General features: G+C 34.8%; 1 protein-coding gene across 1 annotated transcript; it reads left to right on the plus strand.

Moving 5' to 3' along the window:
* The first annotated feature begins 13,392 nt into the window (after positions 1–13,392).
* On the plus strand, positions 13,393–22,453 carry LOC145601748 (sialyltransferase-like protein 1). Its single transcript, XM_081657817.1, has 11 exons — positions 13,393–13,762; positions 13,878–13,957; positions 14,739–14,825; positions 14,908–14,985; positions 15,064–15,155; positions 15,279–15,480; positions 16,137–16,227; positions 16,672–16,730; positions 17,179–17,327; positions 21,318–21,399; positions 21,510–22,453. Exons 1-11 carry the CDS (start codon positions 13,654–13,656, stop codon positions 21,900–21,902), a joined length of 1,422 nt encoding a protein of 473 aa, XP_081513943.1. The 5' UTR covers positions 13,393–13,653; the 3' UTR covers positions 21,903–22,453.
* The last annotated feature ends 792 nt before the right edge of the window (positions 22,454–23,245 follow it).

Below are 23,245 nucleotides of genomic sequence, written 5' to 3' on the forward strand. Positions count from 1 at the left end.
CTGTATTAGGAGTAGTTCTAATTTTTTTTTTCTGTTGTTGTTGATTTGATAGGGATTGGTGGAAGCATTTGACCAAGTCATGCCCTTAGCTGAGAAAAGATTATGTGTTGGCACATCTGGGCAAATTTTAAGCTTCAATTTACTGGTTCTACCTTCAAAGAATTGTTTTGGAGTGCAGCTAAGGCTACTACATTGGTAAGTTTGATTTGTGTTCCTATTTTAGTTACATTTTGCATCTTATTATCAACTAGGTTGATTTTGAGGTTACATTTTGGTTTTGTGTTGTGTTATATGTCATGGTAGCTTAATAAGCCATTATTTATTGGAATAATTAGGTTGATTTTGAGGTTGCAATGGAGTGTATAAAATTTCTGTCAGAGGATGCCTATGAATATTTAGCAAACATTCCAGCTACACATTGGTCTAGGCATGCATTTTCAGACTTTTGCAAATCCAACATGCTTTTAAACAATTTGTGTGAAACACTCAATGCTGTGTGAAACTGCCCTACATAACTAACCTATTTAAGCAACACTAAAATTCTAACCATGATCACAACACAACAAGTGGCAATGATCACAACTACCCCAACCCCAACACTAATCTGCTTTCCTTCCCCCCTGTATTTTTTCCTGTCTTCACTCAGAGATCTGCACTTAAATTTCATATTGTCATTCTCAGTTAACAAACACCTCCTTTGTCCACTTAAGTCTTCCACTTCACCTTTGAGTGTGTTGATCTCCTTTTTCATAAGTTTCTTGTCCAACAATAATTGGTTGATCACCTCCTTCTACCAATCAGTCCCATCTTCTGCATCAAGGCACTCAAAACACCTACATCCTCTTGTTTATGTTTTGGGGTCAATTAACTTGAAAGTCAAAAACTTCCTGTCAGGATTCTCCCTTGTCCAAGAGGTGAGCCTAGCCTTGGGTATACCACAATCACATTTCTTGATTTTGGAGGGTGAACACCTAATTAAAGACATAATTCCCTACAATTTGACACAAATCATCAATGCCTACAACAAATAATGCTATAAAAAACTTGCCCCCAAACTCAATTTCATGATTGTCCCACCTTACCTAAAACCCCCAATTTGATTTCCCTCAAGAACCCTAATTTATGTTCACTAATCTAACTACAAATTACTCCAAATTAAATACCCCAGTTAGCCAGCAAATAATCAATAATTACCAAATAAGTCACTAATTACTAATTAATTGAACATCTAATTGCAAAATTTTTCCAATTGATCATGAAACTTACCCGTTTTCCGCAAGAATTTCCTTCGCAAATCAACCCAGATTACCCAATTACCACTTACCACTCGAATCACACTATTGTTTTCTTCAATCAAATTGTTTTATTGTTTGTTTGCAAATTTTTTTTTAGCAGAATCAAAGATTTAGGAGCATGAAGAGCAAAGAGGAAGGATCGAGGAGTTTAAATGGAGGACAGTTGCCAGGTAGCCGCTGGAGGGGACCCCACTAACGGCTACAGACAGATTAGTTGAATAAGGTTAAATCGTAGGTAATTTTAATAAACTCCCTTTTGTCTAATAGTAAAGTAAAATTTTTTTAAAAACTGGTAGTGAATCTGAAGATAGCCACTTTTAGTGGTAGTAAATGTCAAAAAATCCTTTTTTTTTTTTTTTTTTTTTTTGCTAATTTTTACAATTTTCTAATATTTCATGCTTACTTTGTTTTTTTTTTTAAAAAAAAAATCAATATTTAGGGCTCTCTCCATATTTCTCACTAAGCTAGAAAAATGGAAGAGTCATTTTCATTAAACACCGAAATTCTCCCGACATGCCAAGAGATATGAAGTGTATGAAGTCATAATTTTCATGGGTTGTTCATCCACACCAAGGGGTTTTGATTAGGGTTCAAGGAAGAAAATAGCTTGGAAGTATGTTTTCATTTTTGTTTGTAACTACATGAATGTATTTTCATAAAAATTTGCTAAGTTTTTCATAATTATTCGAGAAATTGCGTATACTACTCTTATTGTCCCCGTATTGAAACTCGTTCTCAATTTCTATGGAATGATAATCGTTAAAGGGTACTAATGGATTATATTTTATTTTACATGAGTTCTGTAATTGATTCTTTCTTTCTCGATTCGAATAAATTAGATGTTGAATGGAAGAATACCGGATTTGAAAGTTTAACTTGCCTTTGCATGTCTATATAATGTATATATATATAGTTTAACATAATTTGTTAATAGGTAAATATTTTTAATATAATTTGTTTCATGTTAACATGTTCGTAGTATTCTTATTACCCATGTATCACTCAAATTATTTGGTTTGATAAAAACATTTTGAAAAAACATCAAAAAATACATTGTTGATGAAAATTAAATAATGTTTGGAATTAAGTAGTTTATATATTTCGAAAATACTTAAATAACATTGTGGTTGAACTACAAAAAATCCTAATATATATATATGAGTAATAATTATTTCATATCCTGCTTCTATTTTTATTTTAATGTTATGATTATTAATTTTCTTTTTTCTTGGGTGATGTCAATAAGTATTGTTTCTATTATATGCAATGTGTAAAATTATTATTAATTTTATAATGTGCAATGTGTTGTAATGATGTTATCATTAATTGTATGTAATGTTAATATTATGATGTGCAATATATAATAATGTGAAATTAGGTTAAATAAATTAAAATCAAATAATTACTGTGAATGTGAAAATAATTAGTATAATTTTACCATGTTAATTAAATTGACCACCATTTATCTATGCACAAAAATAAAGGAATGATTTTTTGCCCAGATTAAAATTGACATGAACACATAATAATTCTATTAAATTTCTATCAGAAAAAAATAATTCTATTAAATCCAAATCGATATAAGGAATTATGTCAATGATTTATAAGGATTTATGTGATTAATTTACATGGATTATAGTATAGTTGAATCTGACACCAATATAATCATCATTTCTATTGAATTAACTATTCTCCATCTGTTTTTTCTTTTCAAATCTTCTAACTTACTATAGTAAGAAAAAATAGACATAACCGAAAATACTTTGTAGAAAGATAAAGAAAAAAAATTGCCACAAACAATACAACCTTTGGCCAATTCGTTTTAATAATACATCTTTTAGATTATTTTGTAACAATATAACCTTTAGGGGGTGTTCATTTCAAACAAGACAAATCGAATTATCGGTGAATTTTGAGTTTTTTGTGGTGGGGATTGGGAAGAGGGGAATAATATCCCCTCCGATTCCCTACTCCCACCTTAAAACCCACAAAAAATTCAAATTTGTGTTGTTTAAAATGAACATCCCCTAAAGGTTATATTATTACAAAACAATCAAAAGGTTGTATTATTAAAAAAAAAATGGGTCAAATGTTGTATTATTTTTGGCAATTTTTCCATAAAAAAATGATTGAAAGCAGTTATGTCTTTATGACAATACATAAGGATCTTAAAATAACAATAATGTTTAACCTCTATCTAATCATCTCTTTGGCAGGTATAGTTTTCATTCTCATCGATCTTAGCTCCCAGCTTCCCACCACTTGCCCAATTTAGACTCATCCTTAGATTCTCTGCCTCCATTGAATATGTGATATGAAGCATTTCTTATTTGAACCGCCCTATTGGCATATATAGATATAATGTTGCATTTAGATGGACTAGATGATTGATACGAGTCTAACTACCTAAGTAGAGGTGTAAAATTGGATTTTCAGGCCAGGTCTGGTTTGGTTAAAATCACGTCAAATTTCAACCTATCACGTTAAATTCGAGTCAAGTTATGTTAGGTCATGTTATGTTATACTAGTCTTAAAGCCGAGGTCAAGTTTGAGTTAATTAGGTCATATTCGTTTAGGGTTATGTCGTTGTTTACTCTTACGAGTTTCAAGTTAAATTCAAATTAGGTTTGAATTCATGTTCGTGTTATTAGGTTTAATTTATGAATTACTTTATACTCGCTTTATGTTGTAATTAATAGTCAATTTATCATAGTTATCGAGTAGAGATAAATGGAGAAGAGAAGACAATAATAGAATAGTACGTGTATGTATAAGTATATACTCCATATTTAATAAAAGTATCAAAATCAAGCTTAGATTGGGGACACGTACAAGTTGAGACGTCCACATTTTTCACGGCAATAATCAAATGGATAGCAATTAACATACGTGTTCTCAAATACAAGTATTTGTTTTGGGTCATTCTATAGTAATATAATGTACAAGTACAAACACAAATAGTTGTTATTTTCTTGTTAAAACATTAAAGCGAAAATTAATTGGGAATTGACGAATTGAAGTCGTTCTTATTTTCATAATCCAACAATCGTATAATTCAAGTTTGGGGATAAATAATATGATATGATTGTCAGAGCATTAGTGAGATTGCCGCTCTTGGAATACGAATTGAAGTGTATATTTCCCTTGTGCTTTATGAATAATCTTGAAAATTAAACAAAGTTTCATATGCGTCTGGCCTCACCATACGGTCAGCTACAAATTTTTTTCTGTCTCTCTCTCTACTCTCTCCTCTCCTCTCCTCCATTTTCTCATCCTTGAAGCACCGACTTCCTGCTCGTTGACTTCCTTCTCCAAACTTAATTGTCGTCAACGTCCTTGAAGCTCCAACCTAACTCGTGGTCATCGTGAAGCTCTTTGTACTCCGTCGCCGAACTTAGAGGTTTTTAAGGCTAAATTCAGCCATGAAAACTCTAAATTTAGTGTTTCATGGTCGAATTTGGTCTTTTTAGCCTATTTAAAGTGAAATTTGAAGCCATTATTAATAATTAAGGTATTTGTTAGATTAAATTATTTTGCTTTTCCAGTTTGGTTGTGTTTTAGTTGGATTTGGGTTTGTTTATGGCAGCGGAGTTGGTGGCAGCGTGGTTGCTGGTGGTAAGGGTGGGTTTTGGGTATGGGTTCGAGTTTGTTCAGTGTTAAGGTGGATGCGTATCAGGGCTAGGTGTGGGTTGCTGGGCGTGGTTGGTGGTGGTGTGGTGGTTAGGGTGGGTTTTGGGATCGGAGTTAGTGGCAACGTGGTTGCTGGTGGTTAGGGTGGGTTTTGGGTGTAGGTTCGGGTTTGGTCAGTGTTAGGTTGGGTGGATAAGGTTTAGGGGATGGTGTTGGGGCTAGTGGCGTTGGGACTGGTGGCGTGGGGCAGTGGGTACGAGAGGTGGTGGTGGTGTGGTGGAGTTTAAGTCTTTAGGGTGGTGTAGGAATAGGGGTTACTTACTTGGTTAGGTGTTACTTGGTTAGGGGTTACTTGGTCCGATCAGGGGTTACTTGGTCCGATCAGGGGTTACTTGGTTCGGTCGGGGGTTACTAGGTTTAGTAAGGGGTTACTTGGTCAGGGGTTACTTGGTTCGATCAGGGGTTACTTGGTCCGGTCAAAAGTTACTAGGTTGGTGGGGCTACTTTATCATTTTCTGATTTGGCACCTTGCCGCATGGTGCGGCCAGCTACACCATTTGCACACTGTGAAAATTATTAAATTGGTTGAAGGCGATGGTATTTTTATCTGCTCTGGTATTGTCCACTTTACTTTAGTGGATTTTGTTTAAGACTAGTCTTCATATCTCAAAAAGAGAATAATTCAATATGTGGATTGCGAAATACCGCCAACGTATTTTATCAAACCGCCAACAAAAGTGATGAAGGGAGAAAGTTACCCTTACTCATCCTCACTTTGCCTTTTCTCTCCTAAATGCATCAAGCCTCAAACTAAACTGTCAATCACCACAAAATCAACCACCCCCACCACCACTCACGCCACCATGACCACCACCCATGCCACCACAAACACAACCACCAACACCCCCCATCACTGCCCAGGCCATAACCACCAAGAGGTACCAGATTTGTTTTGTGTTGCCAAGATCTCAAAAGACCCACCAACAAAAACCATCGGAATAATGACCCACCACCTTCCCTTGCCGGCAAGATGGTGGTGGTTTCATTTTAAATCTCGCAAGCAGCACAACCGGCGCGTAAAACCGATTACTTGGGACGGTAACCGGTTTCCACGGGTGACCGGTTTTGCACGCCAGTTAACATGATCAACCGACGCTGGAAACCGATTAACGTTCCGGGTAACCGGTTTTGCGTTCTGGTTGTGCTGGTCACCGGATATAATTAATTTTAAAAATTGGAGTTCATGTGTGATTCAAGTTCATCACTTCCAATTCTCGCTGGGAGTTGTCCTTCCACTTCTGACGTACCACCGTCGCTTCTCTCCACCTCCGATGTACAACCAGCACTGTTGTGGTTGATGGTGGTTGGGAAATAGTTGTTGTGGCCCTAATGGGTGATGAGAGTGAAAAAAATATAAGAGAAAGAAGAAGATGGAGGTGGGAATATAATAAGGGTATTGGTGTCCATTCACCTTAAATGTTGGCGGTTTTGATAAAAAATTGTTGGCGGTATTTAACACCCCCTTTAATATTGTTGTACTCCTAATCAAATATGAATATTTATCAAATCTCAATGTGGAATCATCTTTCATAATGGACCATAATTCTTTGAAGAATTAAGAAAAGGGAAAGGTGCAATTTCTGTTGATGTTTTTCGGTGGAAGCAGTGCAATTCTTTATTATGGATCAGTGGGTTATGGTTAATTGTTTGTTCACCAGAATTCAATTAATAATTTCAAGGAGTGAGCCAGTGAGTTTATAAGCTGATGTGGTGTAGCGTGCATGGCATTTTCGGGTTGTTTGTTGTTGGGTTATCATTGTAGACTTGTAGTCATCATGGCTCGGTTGCCGAATAAGTGTACCGAGAGTGAGGCAAGGATCCGTGGTTTGAGTGGGATCATGGGCTCAAAAGCTCAAGTGGTCATGGCTTGCAGGTCTCGATTTCAACATGGATGACTACAAATTGTCAAACATCAGAGAAGTTTCCTCTTAATTTATTTTGTTGTTAAATTCTAACTTTATATAATATGTTTATTATATGTGCCCCAAGTATGCATAATTTAATATTTTGAAGTATTGCTTTGCAATATAAGGGTAATTTGAGTTAGATGTTTGTGACTAACGAGTAAGTTGGTTCTACTCATGTTACTGAGTGGTTTTGAGGAGGAAGGTTTCCATGAGTGCTTCTTTAATTTTATTTGTGGCTATTTGCTAGTTTATGAGTTGCAACTTGCAAGTACCTTATTTCTGCTATTGTTTGTGTGCTTTGTTTAATCATGTGTGATTATGGCATAGTTATTTTTCCCACTTGATTAGGGTTGTTATTTGTTCTATCTTTTTATAGATTATGTTTTTGTTTCCCTAACCTTGGAATAATAATTGTTGAGCATGTAGATGTGATAAGCTTGTGATGTTCCCTTTTAATTTGAACAGGGGGATTTAAAATTATTGTTGTTAATTTTTGTGGTTTATTTAACTTATCTTAAAACTTGAATTGTGTATAATTGCTAAAGGACTAGCATTTAACCTTTCTTGTTGAAGGTCTAGGTATGACCGAGTTTTTCCTCCATGCTTGACAGCAGAAGTGAAAGGTATGGCTTTACAAAGACTAGTAAAGTTGTACAAGTCTAAATATTACGGACCCCACATGAGGTAAGAATAGAAAGTAAGTTTCTATGTCTTAAGTGTGGATTATTTATTTAGTGAATATTTGCTATGTGGGGGCAGCCTAATAGTTCACGTTGTTATGCTAATAAATTAAAGTATTAATCACCCAAATTGTTAGTTGTCTTTCCCTGAAACATTGACAGAAGTCAGGTTTTATTTTCACAAGGTGGGTGATGTGGGTTTTCTAACTATGAAGTTTATTCTGTAAAGTACTTTTCATATGGCTTGTGTGACCCGTATGTAAATGTATGGGTGATGTATATGTTGAACTATGAGCTATGCGTGTAAGTCTGTATGACCCTAATTTGAAGGTTCATGTATGTGAAGTTTCTCAAGTATTACTTATATCAAGTGTAAGGAGGGTGTTCCCATCGTAGGGGATCATCTTCTTAAATGCCCACTGACCCTTTAGAAGCCTAGGTGTAGACACCCATTTGTGTCTCCCCAAAACCAAACCCAGTGATGAATGTCTTTCACGTCGAACCATAATCGAATGAGGTGAAAGTGGTTGAAAGTCAAGTGTTGTGGTTTAGTTTTATTAAAAATTCTATTCTCTCTGTTTCTGAAAATAACTCTATTTATTTTAAAATAGCCAAACCAGTTTAGTTTGGTCCGTAATTAAGGTCCAATAATGGTGTAGTTGGATGGGGCTCGAAGAGATCTTTCCAACGATATGTTATAAGCCCAATTCCGATGAATATTGAGGAAGTTATGGCCAAAATACTAAACTGGGCCCAATTAATTATTTACATACGGCCCAATGATCTAGAGGAGGGACCAATGTTAATTATTAATCCTAAAATTATTAGGATTAATTATAATTCTCTAGAAGTTTCTAGAAAGTTCTTTTTAATTCTAATATTATTATATTTAATAATTATTTATTTTAAAATAGACTTTTATTTGGAATAAAACAATATTTTATTATTATTATTATCTTAAAAGTACGTATTTTATCTTTGTACGGATTCCGTAGATCAAGTTGATTAAAGATCAGATTCCGCGTGGAAAAAAACGCGCTAATACAGATTCCGGACATATATGGCAAGGAAGTATTTTTTTAGATTAAAAGTAGTGAAATGACCGTGCACGGCACATGCCCTAATCTAGTTGATTATCTGATTGCAATGCACGTTTCTAACAACGTCCACATGTCATGTAAGCGCTCCTTACTACGCCACGTAACCCATACAATTACTCATAACGCCACGTGGTTCTCCCTTCCATTTGTCTTCATTATATGTCATTCACTTATAATAATAAAAAAAAATATTCACCACAAGATTTGAACTCATAACCTCTAATTCTACAACTAAATGTCTTACCACCGAGCTATGTAATTTTTTATGTAATATTTTAAAAATAAAATTTAATATGTAACAAATGACAATATGAACCGCAAATTTAATTACAATAAAATTTAATCATAAATTACCACATATATTAATGATCAGCTCCATGTAAAAATCCAGAGCATCGCCCAAGTCCACAAACTAGTTTAATTCTTAAACATCGCTAAATACGATACTACATATGAGCTAGTGCATAAATTAAAAATTAAAAAAAAATTTAAAAAAATAAAATAAAATAATAATAATAATAATAATAATAATAATAATAATAATAATAATAATAAACAAGATGGTAATGCTATGATACCAACATTTTTTTTTTCAGGAAAGCTATGATACCAACATAACTATGCATCAATACAAACAAACGAAATATAGTACTGTAGTAGCCTACTTGGTATCGAGACAGTGATTTATTGGTACTAATATAATACCATGAAGTATAGTTTTATACCAACCTTTGTAATTATGTATTTATTTAATTATTGTGCTATATTACTTACTCCTCTTTTGCTTCTTGAATGTAAACAACTTTGATTTTCAATCCACCAGCTTGGAGATCTCCCAACATGAGTCGACCAAACAAATGATATGATAAATCATAAAACATCAAACATTACAAAAAAACTAAAAATCGTACTTACTTTTAATAAAAGGAAGTCAATGTTAATAAGTACTCGTCATGAATGTGTTAGACCTTATAAGTGTATGTTGGTACTTTTATACTTTTGTCGGTATATAATTGATACTCTGTAGACACCCATTTGTGTCTCCCCAAAACCAAACCCAGTGATGAATACCTTTCACGTCGAACCATAATCGAATGAGGTGAAAGTGTGAAAAGTCAAGTGTTGCGGTCAATTTTTATTAAAACTCTCTTCTCTCTGTTTTTGAAAACAATCTTATTTTATGAAAATAGCCAATCGAGTTTAATTTGGTCCGTGAAAAGGGTCCAATAATAGTGTAGTTGGATGGGGCTCGCAAAGAGCTTTCCAACGATATATTGTAAGCCCAATTCCGTTGAATATTGAGGAAGTTATGGCCAAAATACTAAACTGGGTCCGGTTTGTTTTTTACAAGCGGCCCAATGATTTAGAGGAGGGCCTATTATTAATTGTTATTCCTAAAGTTGTTAGGATTAATTATGATTTTCTAGAATTCTCTAGAAAGTTCTTTTAAATCCTAATAGAGTTAGGATCGGTAATTATTTTATGATGAATTTTTATCTGGAATAAAATATTATTATTATATTATATTAATTATACAATTTTAGCTTCTGTACAAATTCCATAGATCAAATTTGGTTAAAGATTGGATTCCGCGTGGAACGTGAAAACAGGTTGTCGCCAAACGACAGGCCTGTCGCCACGCGACAGAACCTGTTGCCAGGCGACAGAGTTGATTCGCGGCGACAACGTGTAGTTTTATTCCTTATCAAATTCTATGCTTTTCCGGACTATTTTTCTTATAAATAGGGTCCTCGACCTCCATTTTTCAATCATCAATTCTCGTCAAGGCTTACTTGATATCTTCTCTCTCTCTTTCTAAACCAACCCTTTTGCAAACACAATACCGCATACACAAGATCTAGAAACACCTAGCCAAGTTCAAAGTTCCATTCGCCCTAGACGTACAAGGTTGATAATTTCTGAGGGTTTGGTCCCAAATCCAGTCTAAACCTTATTTAACTTAATTATTAATTTAATTCTTTAATTTTATTATTTCATTGAAGTTTACTAACTTGTGTATTTTGTTATTACAAAGAGGTACGAGGCTTCAAAGTAAGTTATTAGTTTACTCTCTTTGCAATGTAGAAAGCATGCTTATGTTATTTTAATTCCTAGTATCATGTTAGGATGTTTTTATTGCTTTCTAGTATCATGTTTAGGGTGCATTTTACTCTTTTTTAATAGCATGTTAGTATCATGTTAGGTTTAAAGCTCTGATCTTTATTGCTTAGTGGCATGCTAGGATTTGTTATTAAACTTGTTAGTATCATGCCTAGGATCTTGCTATTATTAAGCTTTATTATTAGCATGATTTTGATTATTATTATTATTATCATTTTTATTAATGATTATTATTATTATTATTATTATTATTATTATTATTATTATTATTATTATTATTATTATTATTATTATGTTGCTTGATATTATATTTTATTGTTATTGCTTGATCACGCCTTTTTTGCATGTTTAAAGGGAATTTGTACTTGAAATTACGCTTAATAAGATAATTAATAATTTGATTTTAGGCTAATATGATTTTAATTCAAGCGATCGCCAATAATAGATTTATTTGTGCATTAATATTCAACCAGCATAAATTAAACAGGTTTAGGATTAATCTATTGTTCGCATGTTAGTAAAAAAACACACATGAATACGAGTAGAATAAACTAGAGGCCTATTTTATAGGGCGAGTTCCTTCTTTTGTAGATTGGATTCGTACCCTCATCCCCGAACCCTATTTGGTTCAAGACCTTATGGAGTTGACGATCTCATGGATCGTTAAGGGGTGTAACCTTCACCTCGTGAACGGTTTACAAGTTCCTAAAACTTGTTGGCGACTCTTTTGCTCTCTTTTCTTTCCCTTTGGACGTCACCATACTTAACTGTATGATCACAGTGGGGTTCAAGCTTGGGGTTATGATGCTTGAAATATTCCCTACAGTTTTTTGGCGACTCCGCTGGGGAGGATTTTTATTTTAATTCCTAAAATTTATATTGGCAATGATCTAGAATGAGCGGATGAGACTTGAAAAATTTTAAGTATTTCATGTGCGTAATTTTGATTAACATTATTGTCATATGCATAAAAAAGGTCCTGATTGGATAGACCATCCGAAATGAGTCAAAAGCATAGGGTTTTACTCGTAGGAAATTTGAAAAATATCTTTCACAACTAGAATTGAAATAATACCGCGAAATCTCAAAAATTCTAAGAACACAGATACAGAACACAGATACCTGCCAAGGCAGGTAAGAACTAGCGTCTAGAAAACAGGGCTTGATATTATATATGTGCTAAAATTGGTTATATATTTAGATAAAATTCCTAATACCAAAAGATAATATTTTATACTTAATTACTTTAAATTTAAAAATTCCATTCGCCAATTTTGCTTATGCGACATTTAAATTAATTAATTAATCATAAAAGATTTTTTCACTTATTTAATTGGCTAACACTAAAATTTATAACCTTACGTGACGCACCAAAAAAATTAGATCCTACGTAGCTCTCTAAAAACTCGGGAAGAAACTGCTATATATATATATATATATATATATATATATATATATATATATATATATATATATATATATATATATATATATATATATATAGAAAAATTGCCCGGAATAATCCCACCTTTGGGCCTTCCGCCCAAAATAATCCGACCTTTGGATTATTTTTAAATAATCCGACCTTTATAGCCAATCCGCCACCAATGGTCTCAACCGGTCATGTAACTTGTTATAACAAGTTACTTGACACATGGCGGCCTGTGATTGGTCTAAAAAATAAAAATAAAATAAAATAAAATTTTAACAAAAAAATAATATTTTTTAAAGAAAAAATTTAAAAAAAAACACCTACCCCAGCACCGCCTGAGGCCCCCCCACCGCGGCTCCGGCCACTAAAACCCACCCCTGCGCCGGCGTCAGGGTCCAACCCCAACCCCACATCCACCGCGACTCCAGCCCCACCGCGACTCCAGCCCCACCGCGACTCCAGCCCCAACCCAAACCCAACCCCAGCATGACTCCAACCTCACCCTGAAACCACCAACCACCCTCGAAAACCCCTTCCCCCGTCCCGATCCCAGTCCCCCTTCCCTACCCCGTCCAAATTCCGTCCCGATTCCAGCCCCCTAATGCAATTTCGGCACTATCTCCTTCACGCGATTCTGACATCTCCCTCTTCTTCCTCCGTCGTGATTCCGACCCCTCTAGTTGTGGGATTATTTTCGTTGCTGGTCTTGGTCGGTAGCGGTGGTTCCAGGATCTGGTTTGGGGGAGCCGTGGCGGTGGTTTCTGGGTTGGCCGTGGTTTGTTTTCGTGGCAGTGGTGGTTCTGGGTTTGGGTGGTGGCGGGGATGGTGGTGGCTGAAACTTGGATTTTATTTTTTTTTTTAATTTTTTTTTTAATTTTGGACAAATCAGGTTGTGACACGTGTAAATAAAACTTAAAAAAAAAAAAAATTACCTACTCAACCGGTTATAGGTCACTTGGGACCATTGATAGCGGATTAGCTATAAAGGTCAGATTATTTAAAAATAATCCAAAGGTGGGATTATTTTTGGCGGACGGCCCAAAGGTGTGATTATTTTGGACAATTTTTCCTATATATATACCGAAGTATTAGATTAGATTAGATTAGATTGACGAATCTACTTATTTGCCATATTATAATCTGTAGAGAAGTTTAACACACCATTGATCTACACTATTTTTCCTTGCTTGATCACCGAGTCAGTCAGTAGCGTTGTTTCCGCAAACATCACTCTCCTCTCCCGGACTACACTCTCTCGAAATTGTTGAACAACTGCTGTTTTTAATCTTGAGTTCAAACTCAAACTCTAGAAATTTCACATTAGCAAACAATTCTCATTTTTGTTTTTTTTGAGAAAGCAAACAATTGTCCTTTGCATCTAATGATCTGAATATTTATTGGGTTGATCTTTGAATTAAGTAAAAAAAGATGAGAGCTCAATCACAAAGCAAGCACCGACATTCTATTATGCATCTAGTTGGTTTACTCGTTTGTTTCTGTCTCTTCGTCTTCTTCATCCAATCTTCTATCTTCAGCGGTAATTTGCCCTTAATTTTGTTTTTCTTAGCTACCCTTTTCATCTTAATCAATGGAATTTTCGATATAATTTGTGAATTTTTCTGGGTTTTTTTTGGTTTTTGTTTTTGGTGCAGGTGGTGGAAAGATTGAACTTTTGAATAAATTGGAAGTTGAAATTCTGTCTCAGTTTCAAAGCAATGTCCAGCAATGTGTGGTGAGATTGATTTTTTTTTTTTTTTTTTCTTAATTTTATTACTGATTTGCTGCCAAAATAATATGAAGTAATGAACTAATGATTTGGTTATTATAAACACTTAATGTGATTGTAAAATTTGAGCCCTCTTCATACGTTTTGTCTAGTTTGATTTTCCAACACTGATTTGGAATAGGATTATACTTTGCATGTTGTAGCTTATCTCTAGTTGGCAATTAACATTTGATAATTACCTTGACACATTTTGGTTGTGTTTTTTTAGACGATTCCGACAATCTTTAGCAATTGGGTTGCTGTATAATGCTCATGTGGATGTATTGAATGTGCTGCATTTGCTCTAATCTGCTGCATGATCATAATGATATGGTCTACAATGTGACAAATATCTGTAATTTTGACAAATAGGAAGTAATGTATATCACATAGTGATGGATTCTTGATGGCAATAACCTTTTAGGCTCCTTAGTTCCTTTGTAGTAGTTTTTTCAGACATTACTGTGATACTTTTTCCTGTTTTTCCCTCATTTCATTGGGATGTTTTAGAAAAAAATCCGAGTTAGGTTTTGATTCACACTAATACCACTCTTGTGTGAAGGTTTTTCCAGTTCTTCGGAAGTGATACTAACATATTTTGGGAGTAGCTTTCTAACTGATTTTTTCTATTCTGCTTTGACAAAACCTAAAGATTTTCCTTAGGTCTACTATTTGAAACTTATTTCCATTATTTTTGTCCATTATGAGTCGTGTGTTTTGACTTACAAATGTAACGAAACCTACATAGGCGAAGAGAGGGCTTGGACTTACAGCAGATATTATTGATCACTGCAAATTGAAACTCAAGTATCCTGAAGGCACAAACAGCACATGGGTAAATCTGTTAGATCTGTACCTTTTTTTTCAGTAAATAAGTTAAATTCTGAACTACTCTCTGAAGTGTTTCTTTTCTGCAGTATAATGCGCAATTCAAGAAGAAGGAACCGCTAGAGTACGATTATGATATCTGTGAAGCACTCTTACTCTGGGAACAGGTCAAGCCACTTCTTTCTTAACAGTGGATGCATCATGGTGTTTGGAAATATTGTCTAATAGAGTGTTAATAATTGCAGTATCGCAATGTTACGACAGTATTGACAAGAGAATATCTGGATGTTCGCCCAGATGGTTGGTTTGATTATGCAGCAAAAAGGATAGCCCAATTGTATGATTCTGACTTTTTGAAAAATGCATTTATATATATAATTACTTGAGTCATCCTTGACAATAACTGCAGATTATATGGTTAACTGACATGAAGCTGGGCTCCTCTTTTACATCGTGTCAGGGGAGATAAAAAATGCCACAACAAGTCTCTTTGTGATGAACTTCTCAGTCCTATCTTACCAGCCACACCTCCATTTCATCCTCGTCAATTCGAAAGATGTGCAGTTGTTGGAAATTCTGGAGATCTTTTATTGACAGAGTTTGGTGAAGAAATTGACAGTCATGATGCAGTGATTAGAGATAACGAGGCTCCTGTTAATGAGGTGAATCTCTATAATTTATATTAAATTTGTCATTGTTTGTTTTGAATTGGTTATATTGCCTTGGAATTCCGACACAAATTATGGCCTTCTTACCTCTGGTGTAATCATCTTTTTACTTTTATCCTCTACACTCCACATGTTGTTGTTGGGGGAAAGTGGGGATCAATTTTTTACTTTGCTTTTAATAGTGAAATACGAAGTACATGCCATGAGAATCAGCAAATGAAATTTTTAATTGAATAAGATTTTGGTTGCTATCAAAGCAGATGATGTTTTCATAGTGATCTGCTGCAGCAACCGATTACCTAGTAATTTTCTAATCTGTTTCATAGTAATCTGCTGCAGCAACCATAGTAACTAGTAATTTTCTAATCTGTCTCTAATAAATTACTTTATATGATAATATCTTCTATGCTAGTTGGAAGGTTAGAGAATGGGTCATGCTGATACTGGTGCCTTCATGAACTTGAATCAAATTGAGTTAGTGCTGTAGATACCACATTTCCCTTGTATTAATTCATATAATACCAATATGTGGTCAATCTTGTAATAGTTATGTTATCTTATGCAGCCTTTTAGCATTCCACTCTTTTAAATTTTCTTCCAGTTGGGTATTTAAAAAAAAACTATCTCTTAATATTCCCATGGGTATGCAGAAATATGCCAAGCACGTTGGTAGGAAGCGCACCATGCGCCTAGGAGTTAGAGGCACTGCTCGCAACATGATCAACATTCTCAAAGGGGCCCGTAAGTTGTTAACCCAATTCTTGCTTATTAATCTCTCAATATACTTTTATTCTCTGGAATCATTGAAGTTTATTTCATTTCCAAGTATGGGAAAAAGAGGCATGAAGGAGTTTGCAGGGAAATAGATTCCTGTTGGAGGTGAAAGGCCCTTTACAAGAAAATTGGGAGGCCCCTTCTCAATTCTAATAGGATTAGCGGGGCAAGCAATACTTTAAAATTACAAGTTCATTCTTGATACTTACTGTAAATTACTTTTTCTTCTAGACTCCTGTGAGATGTGGGCATCAGAACAGATGCAAACCTCATTACAAAGGACAGTAATTGAAAAATTAAGTAGTTGAAACAAGAAAGGAAACCTCTCATCCTTATGGAAATTGACTGGTAGCTATTATGTAGTGGAACATTAATTGTGGCTCTTACCTCAATTTTTTTTTTTTTTCACAGCTGAGGAAGTATTTATCATCAAAAGTGTGACCCATAGAGACTTCAATGAGATGATAAAGGTGTTGTCACATTTTAATGCATTCATATGATTTTGTAGTTTTGTTACCTCCTTGGATTGCTGCTGGATGTTCTTTTATTTATTATGGATTTTGATGAATTTACATGTTGCTTTTAGTGTTTAACAATCATATTAATTTGAAAAATGGAATCAGAAATGAGCATCTTTTTATCTTCTTTTAGCAAATTTATGTATAGCCCTATCTTGTTCTCTTTTTCCTCCCTCTTTGTTCAGTTGTCCTAGGGTGGTGAGAGGTCCGTAAACACTTTTTTTTTTTAAATCAGTAACTGACTTTCCTGTTCCTTTTTCTCTGAGATCGTGTTTTAAAATTATGATAAGGGAAATGGGGACGTCTTTTATGGTGTTATCTGGTCAATTTATTGAGATGTCCTTTATTTACTGGTTCATAAAATCTAATTTAATTTTCATGTTAATTCTTTGGGTGGCAGAGTATTGCAAATCCTGTTTACTTGTTCCAAGGAATTGTGCTGCGGAGAGGAGCTAAAGGGACAGGGATGAAATCTGTAGAGCTTGCGCTTTCAATGTGTGACATCGTTGACATATATGGTTTTACTGTTGACCCTGGGTATAAGGAATGGTGAGTTTTTCAACTAATTATGTTGTTTTAAAATGTTGATCAGTCTATGATATTTCACTTATATAGCAGTGAATGCTTACATCTTTTTGCCAAAATAAAGAGGGTAGCAGGTGAGATGGAGAGGGAACTTATCAAAGTTAAATGGTTTAAAGCAGTGAATATTTAGTATGAGGGTACGATGCCTGCAATGAGGACGTTAAAGGCATTGAAGGTCTTTCTGTCTCAAAGGAAATAGTAGTAAGAATATCCTTTTTGAAGGAGATAATTTGTGGAGAAGCTGGTTTTCTAGGGGATCAAATATCTTGTGCTTGCAATAATTTTGTGATAGGGTTATGACTTTGAGCAAAAGCAAAGAGGTAGAAATTGAGAAAAGTAGATAGAGATGAATTTTTGCAAGAAAAGGTTGAAACACATAATTTAACATGGAAAAGCCTCCTAAATATAGATATAAAACGCCCACAAACAAGCGCTAGAATACCAACTATTTGAAAAATATGAGTATTTGTACCTTTAACTATGAATAATAAGTTAGGCAACCCTTAGGGATGTTTATAAGCATTTAATCAATTTCCTCTACTGGTATTTATTAGGGACTCATTGAAAAAATCACACTCCAATTAGTGTAATTTATGTTTGATTTCACTTAATTTTTCATGTTTTACTCCTTGTATGTTGCCCTAAGGACTCTATGTATCATGTCCTTAAATTATTTTATACAATAAAATTACCGTTCAAGTTTGCTTAAAAACGAGGTATTGGTCATTGAACTGATTCGTCCGGCTATAAAAGGCGACGCACGTCTCTTAGAAGCAGGTGAGAACCATTTAAATTTTAGAAAAAATTGCAAAAAACCACTTTTTTTATTTTTTATTTATTTTATTTATTTATATTTTTTTTTTTTTGTAAAAAGACACCTTAAAAAATATTCTTGAAAGCACAACTAAAACCACTTTTTTTTCTTTTCTTTCTTTCTTTTTTTTTTTTTTTTTTTTTTTTTTTTTTTTTTTTTTTTTTTTTTGGTGGCAAAGTAACACCTTAACCTGGTTTCCGGTGTTTGACTTTGGTTTTTAGGCATTGACCCTAACGTGAGCGCACGTGGTCCGGTCAAAACCCCACTTTCTTAAACTTTTCCCCTCCAATTAAAATTTCTCTCTCCTCTATTCTTCCAACCAAGCCTCAATTAAAGAAGGAAACTCCATTATTGAGTTCAAATTGCTCCAATTAACCTAATTTTGAGGCTAGTAAGTTGTTTTAATTAATGAAATTGCTTATTAATTTTGTTGGGTTTTCAAACTATCATAAATTAGGGTTTGTAATTGAAAATTTAGGTTACTATTTTTGGGACTGATTTATGCCCACCAATGTGTTTAGGATGAAATTAGCAATAATTTTGAGGGGCCAATGTGTTTAGTATCCCCACCAATGTGGTCTTTGATTCATTTTTTTTTATGTGCTTGCAATATTGGGCTTCAATGGAGGAAGGGAGTGAGGAGGTGGGTGGGGTTTTTTGGTGGATGGGGGTGAATTAACCAAGCTGGAATTTTCATGGGAGTAGATTTATTGGTTAAGATGGTGTTGGTGAGGGGGGCAATGAAGTGGTGGCGGCGGTGAGGTGGTTTTGTCGGGGGTGGCAGTGAGGTGGTGGTGGCGGTGAGGTGGTGTTGGTGAGGGAAAGGGGAAAAATCTGGTTTTATGAGATCACGTGACCCACACGTGCAAAGTCAACGCCGGAAAACGAAGTCAAACACCGGAAACCAGGTTAAGGTGTTATTTCGCAATAAAAAATAAAAAAAAAAAAGGTTTTAGGTGGGCTTTCACAAGAAAATTTTTATAAAAAAAGGAGTTATAAAAGGTGGTTATCTGCAATTTTTCCTAAAATTTAAATGGTTCTCACAAACATCAAAGATGCTTGGAGTATGCCACTTCGTGAGTTCTTTTGCTCTCCCCTTTCCCTCTCCTCCACATAACTTTATTCATGGTAAGAACTTTTTGCACCAAACTTCATCCCACTCATGAACATAATACAAAGTTACTCATCCCTCTCATAATTCTTTTACCATTCCCAATCATATTTTCTTTCTCCTACATTTTCTCTCCTACTGAATATTATGACGGTTGGTAAATTGTTGTTTTTAAATATTAATTTTGTAGATATCAGCTTTTAAAAAATAATGCTATAGCATACATGGGTCCCACTTTGCGTGAACTGAGACATAAACTAGCTCACCCCTTGAACTGCTCTGGTATTTCATGACATGAAATTGATTAGTACATGTGTGGGTTCATGAATGTGTTTTTTAGTTTTTACCCAATTATCTACTCGTAAGCAACATTTTAATTTATGGCTGTGAACGCTTTATAGAAATAAACTTGCCAAGGAGTATTCAAGTAGGATTGTGGAATATAGAGATCGGGTGTATGTTGAAGAACATTCACAATTTTGTGGGGCTTGTTGAATAAAATATGTTGCATAACCTCTATATTTGTAGGGCTTTGATGTTGATGGATTAAGTTGGCAAGCATACACTTAGCTTTGTGTAGAATCATCTGCGCATCAAATGTTTACAAAATTTTCGCAAGAACTTGAATTGTCTAGGAGCTTGTCTAGCTAGTTCGTCAAATTTAGAGAATTCCATATGCCTTTAACATTGGATGAATACACATAAGTTAAAGCAGCAAATCATGTGAGTCTACCAATCTCACTACAAAAGTTTAGAAGTTTAAAATGGACTAAGGAATTTGGCCACACCCAACATTCTCCACCAAACTTCATGTCACTCTTTGTATAAACCTCGAAGGGTAATATTTAGATATGTGATATGTCACTTGTTAAATTTGATTGAAACTCGAGGCTAAATGAAAAAAATGTGATGTGCTAGAACCCAAGGGCATTGATGCCAAACTAAGGTTGAGTATGATGTTTCCAGAATTGAAGAGCCTTGCATTAAATAGTGATTTTTAAGTCTAATGGTATTTGTAAGTTGATGAGAACCTTGGAGGCAATAAGTACACCCTTGATTCTAGATATTTCACCCTTTAGAATCAAGAGCACCCGAAGATCTAAGATTTAGAATGATGCTGAAGCTGAACCTTAGTAGAAGTCCTGATTTTACCATGTCTTGATCCAAATGGAACCAATACCATGAACTTTGCAATGTGAACCATTGGCCCGTTATCCATAGAAAGGGATCTATTCTTCAGTGAATGTTAATTGACAAAGTGGTCCTTTTGAGAACAAATAGGTAAACACAGCCAAAAGCAAACACCCAATTAATAGTGTCATTTCTTCTAGTAGTAGTTATCAAAAGAATATAATAAGATTTTATGTTTTTATATCACCTAAATTGGCTTCTGCTGTTTTCTTTGTTTTTCTTTTCTTTTTCTTCTCAACTTAACTTTTAAAACATTGTGCCCATTTATCTTGTGTAATATGCAGAAACTGTTGGATTTATGTTCCTTTGATGATTGATATGGACCGATTATTGGTACTTGTATTACAACTTCACTAGGTTTTGTCCCATTTTCAAAGCTTGTCCTTTTACAGGAGATTAGGCTTAACATCTTCATGCGACAAAGTTACACTTTTGCCATATAGCATCACCTAGTGAGACAATTAATAAATATTGCTTTATATACATCATCAAATTTGGAATCAAAATTTTCCAAATCAATAAGAGAAATATTGAAACTCGTTAAAATGAGTTTGGGTTGGGGTACATTCTGCCATAAACTTTGAGCTATAATTTCTTAAATGACTTCCTGATATAGACGTCAAAGCGTTCTCATTTGACTCAGGACTTTTATAGAGTTGCCCAAAATCGAGTTACCCTGTCATGGTGGTCATTTTTATTTTTTAAACGGATAAGTCTTAAACTCCATGTAGACTATAATTTTTGAAAATTCTACTCTCTGTTTTAGAGATAATATCTTCCAAATTGTATAAAATTGCAATTTCTATAAACTTATAATATTTTCCTGTAATTCCTGTAGGACTAGATATTTCTCGGAACCAAGAAAGGGACACAACCCACTTCAAGGAAGGGCGTACTATCAACTACTTGAGTGCCTGGGGGTATGAATTGTTTTTTCCTTACTATCATCCCTACTTTTCTGGGCTTTACCAATAGTGTCTCTCTTGTCTAAGTAAGGCTTAGATAACAGATAGCACTTTGTATGATACAGGTGATAAGAATACATTCACCAATGAGAGCTAAGAGGGAGGAGGACTGGTCAAGTATACCAAGTCGAGATGCAATAAAGAGAGCTCACACTGCTGCAATACGTTTAAAGCAGAGTGAGACAGGTCAGGCTGGTGATGAGGGGCAGTTCAGAAATTGCAAGTTCTGGGGTGAGAAAGGGGCTGATTACAACGGGCCAGTCTCTGGTTCTCCAGACATGAGTGAAGTCAGAAAGAACTCAAACTACAGTAAGTGGGAATTGATGCCTTTTGAGAGCCTTAGAAAGGAAGCACAAGAATACTACCAGCAAATGGAAGGAGTTTCCTTGTATAAGGTGGATGGTAACAAGTTGGATGATCTTGTTTGTATAAGACACGCTTCAAAATCTGCTGAATAGTTGATATTGTATTAAGCCTAGGAACTCTCTTTCTAAGCCCTTTACTAACATGCCAGTGTTTCTGCAAATCTAGTAGTGATTTTTTTTTGGGTGTTGCAGTGTTTAGTGTGCGGAAATGCAGTCCTTAATGATCTTAACAGGTTCCTTGTGGCACTTCTCTAAGGGGGTGTTTGGTTCGCTCCAAGTTATGGGTTTGCAAATATGGTACCTGTTTGCCCCCTCTGTGGGTAATGTTTCCGTCGCTGATGTCTGGGTAATTTATAGACTCTGGGAACAAAGTTTTACACATCTGATTGCTGTCTGTTCCTTGTAACGCGGAAATATTTCCACTGCTGATGTATTATTTTTTTTCTCCAACCCCCTCACTCCAATTTGTTTTTTTATTTTTTACATGTTAGTAAGAAGAGATTAGTATCTGTCAGGTTATAGTACTTGGTTTCTGATATATTTATGTAAAAATACAGAAAAATGAGATGCATGATTTAGCATTGTTAACCTTGGTTTTAGCTTAATATTGAAAATACAAGCTTTCGACTTGTTCTTTTTGTCGTCTTGCCTGCAAATCCACATTTCAGCCATTTTAATCGCCTGAATGTTCCTTCAACTCTTCAAGCATGAATATTGAATGACTAAGATAAATTATATTGTTATCCATTATTGACGAAACGTATGTTATTTTTATCAACAATGTAAAATTTCAGAATTTTTTTTTGGGAAATTCTCAATGGTAACACTAAACTTTTTAATTTTCTTAGTGGTAAATTACAAAAAATTTTATTATCCTTGGTAAACTTTAATTTATTATAATTTTCAATGGTGAACTTAATGAACCAATTTAGTTAATATTAAACCATAGTTAACATCTTTTTATAATAAAAAAAATAAAAATTCCTAAAATATTCTCACTTAATATACTCAAATCCCTAAAATGTCATCACCTCACTCAAACTCAACATATCGTCATCAAGATCATCATCTTCATCATCTCTTTCTTCCTCTTCACCTTTCCAACAAGAACACAAACACCGAACAACCACCATTTCAACCACCACAATTAACCACCTGCCACACCTTGTTGCACATTCACGGTACACCACCAAACAACGTAACCTTTGAACTGCCACCACCGCACCTACTAACAACAACCCACTGCACCTGCCAACAACAACCCACAATAACAACAACAAAAAGCAGTCACCATTCAGCCACCGAAAGATACAACAACAACCAACCACAACTACCACCTTCACCCAATTCACCGCCGCTTTGCCCACCAACGACACCGTCAATTACATCGATTCGCCACCAAACCACACCTTCGAACAGCCACCAATTCTCACTCC

The sequence above is a fragment of the Chenopodium album genome, chromosome 21 (genome assembly GCF_948465745.1).
Source record: "Chenopodium album chromosome 21, dcCheAlbu1.1, whole genome shotgun sequence".
Taxonomy (NCBI): domain Eukaryota; kingdom Viridiplantae; phylum Streptophyta; class Magnoliopsida; order Caryophyllales; family Amaranthaceae; genus Chenopodium; species Chenopodium album.

Excerpts from the sequence above, each read along its gene's own strand:
- LOC145601748 (XM_081657817.1), top strand. The coding sequence starts at position 13,654 with ATGAGAGCTCAATCACAAAGCAAGCACCGACATTCTATTATGCATCTA. Across the intron at positions 16,731-17,178 it reads ACTTCAATGAGATGATAAAG|AGTATTGCAAATCCTGTTTA; the intron begins GTGTTGTCACAT and ends TTTGGGTGGCAG. Across the intron at positions 21,400-21,509 it reads AACTACTTGAGTGCCTGGGG|GTGATAAGAATACATTCACC; the intron begins GTATGAATTGTT and ends TGTATGATACAG.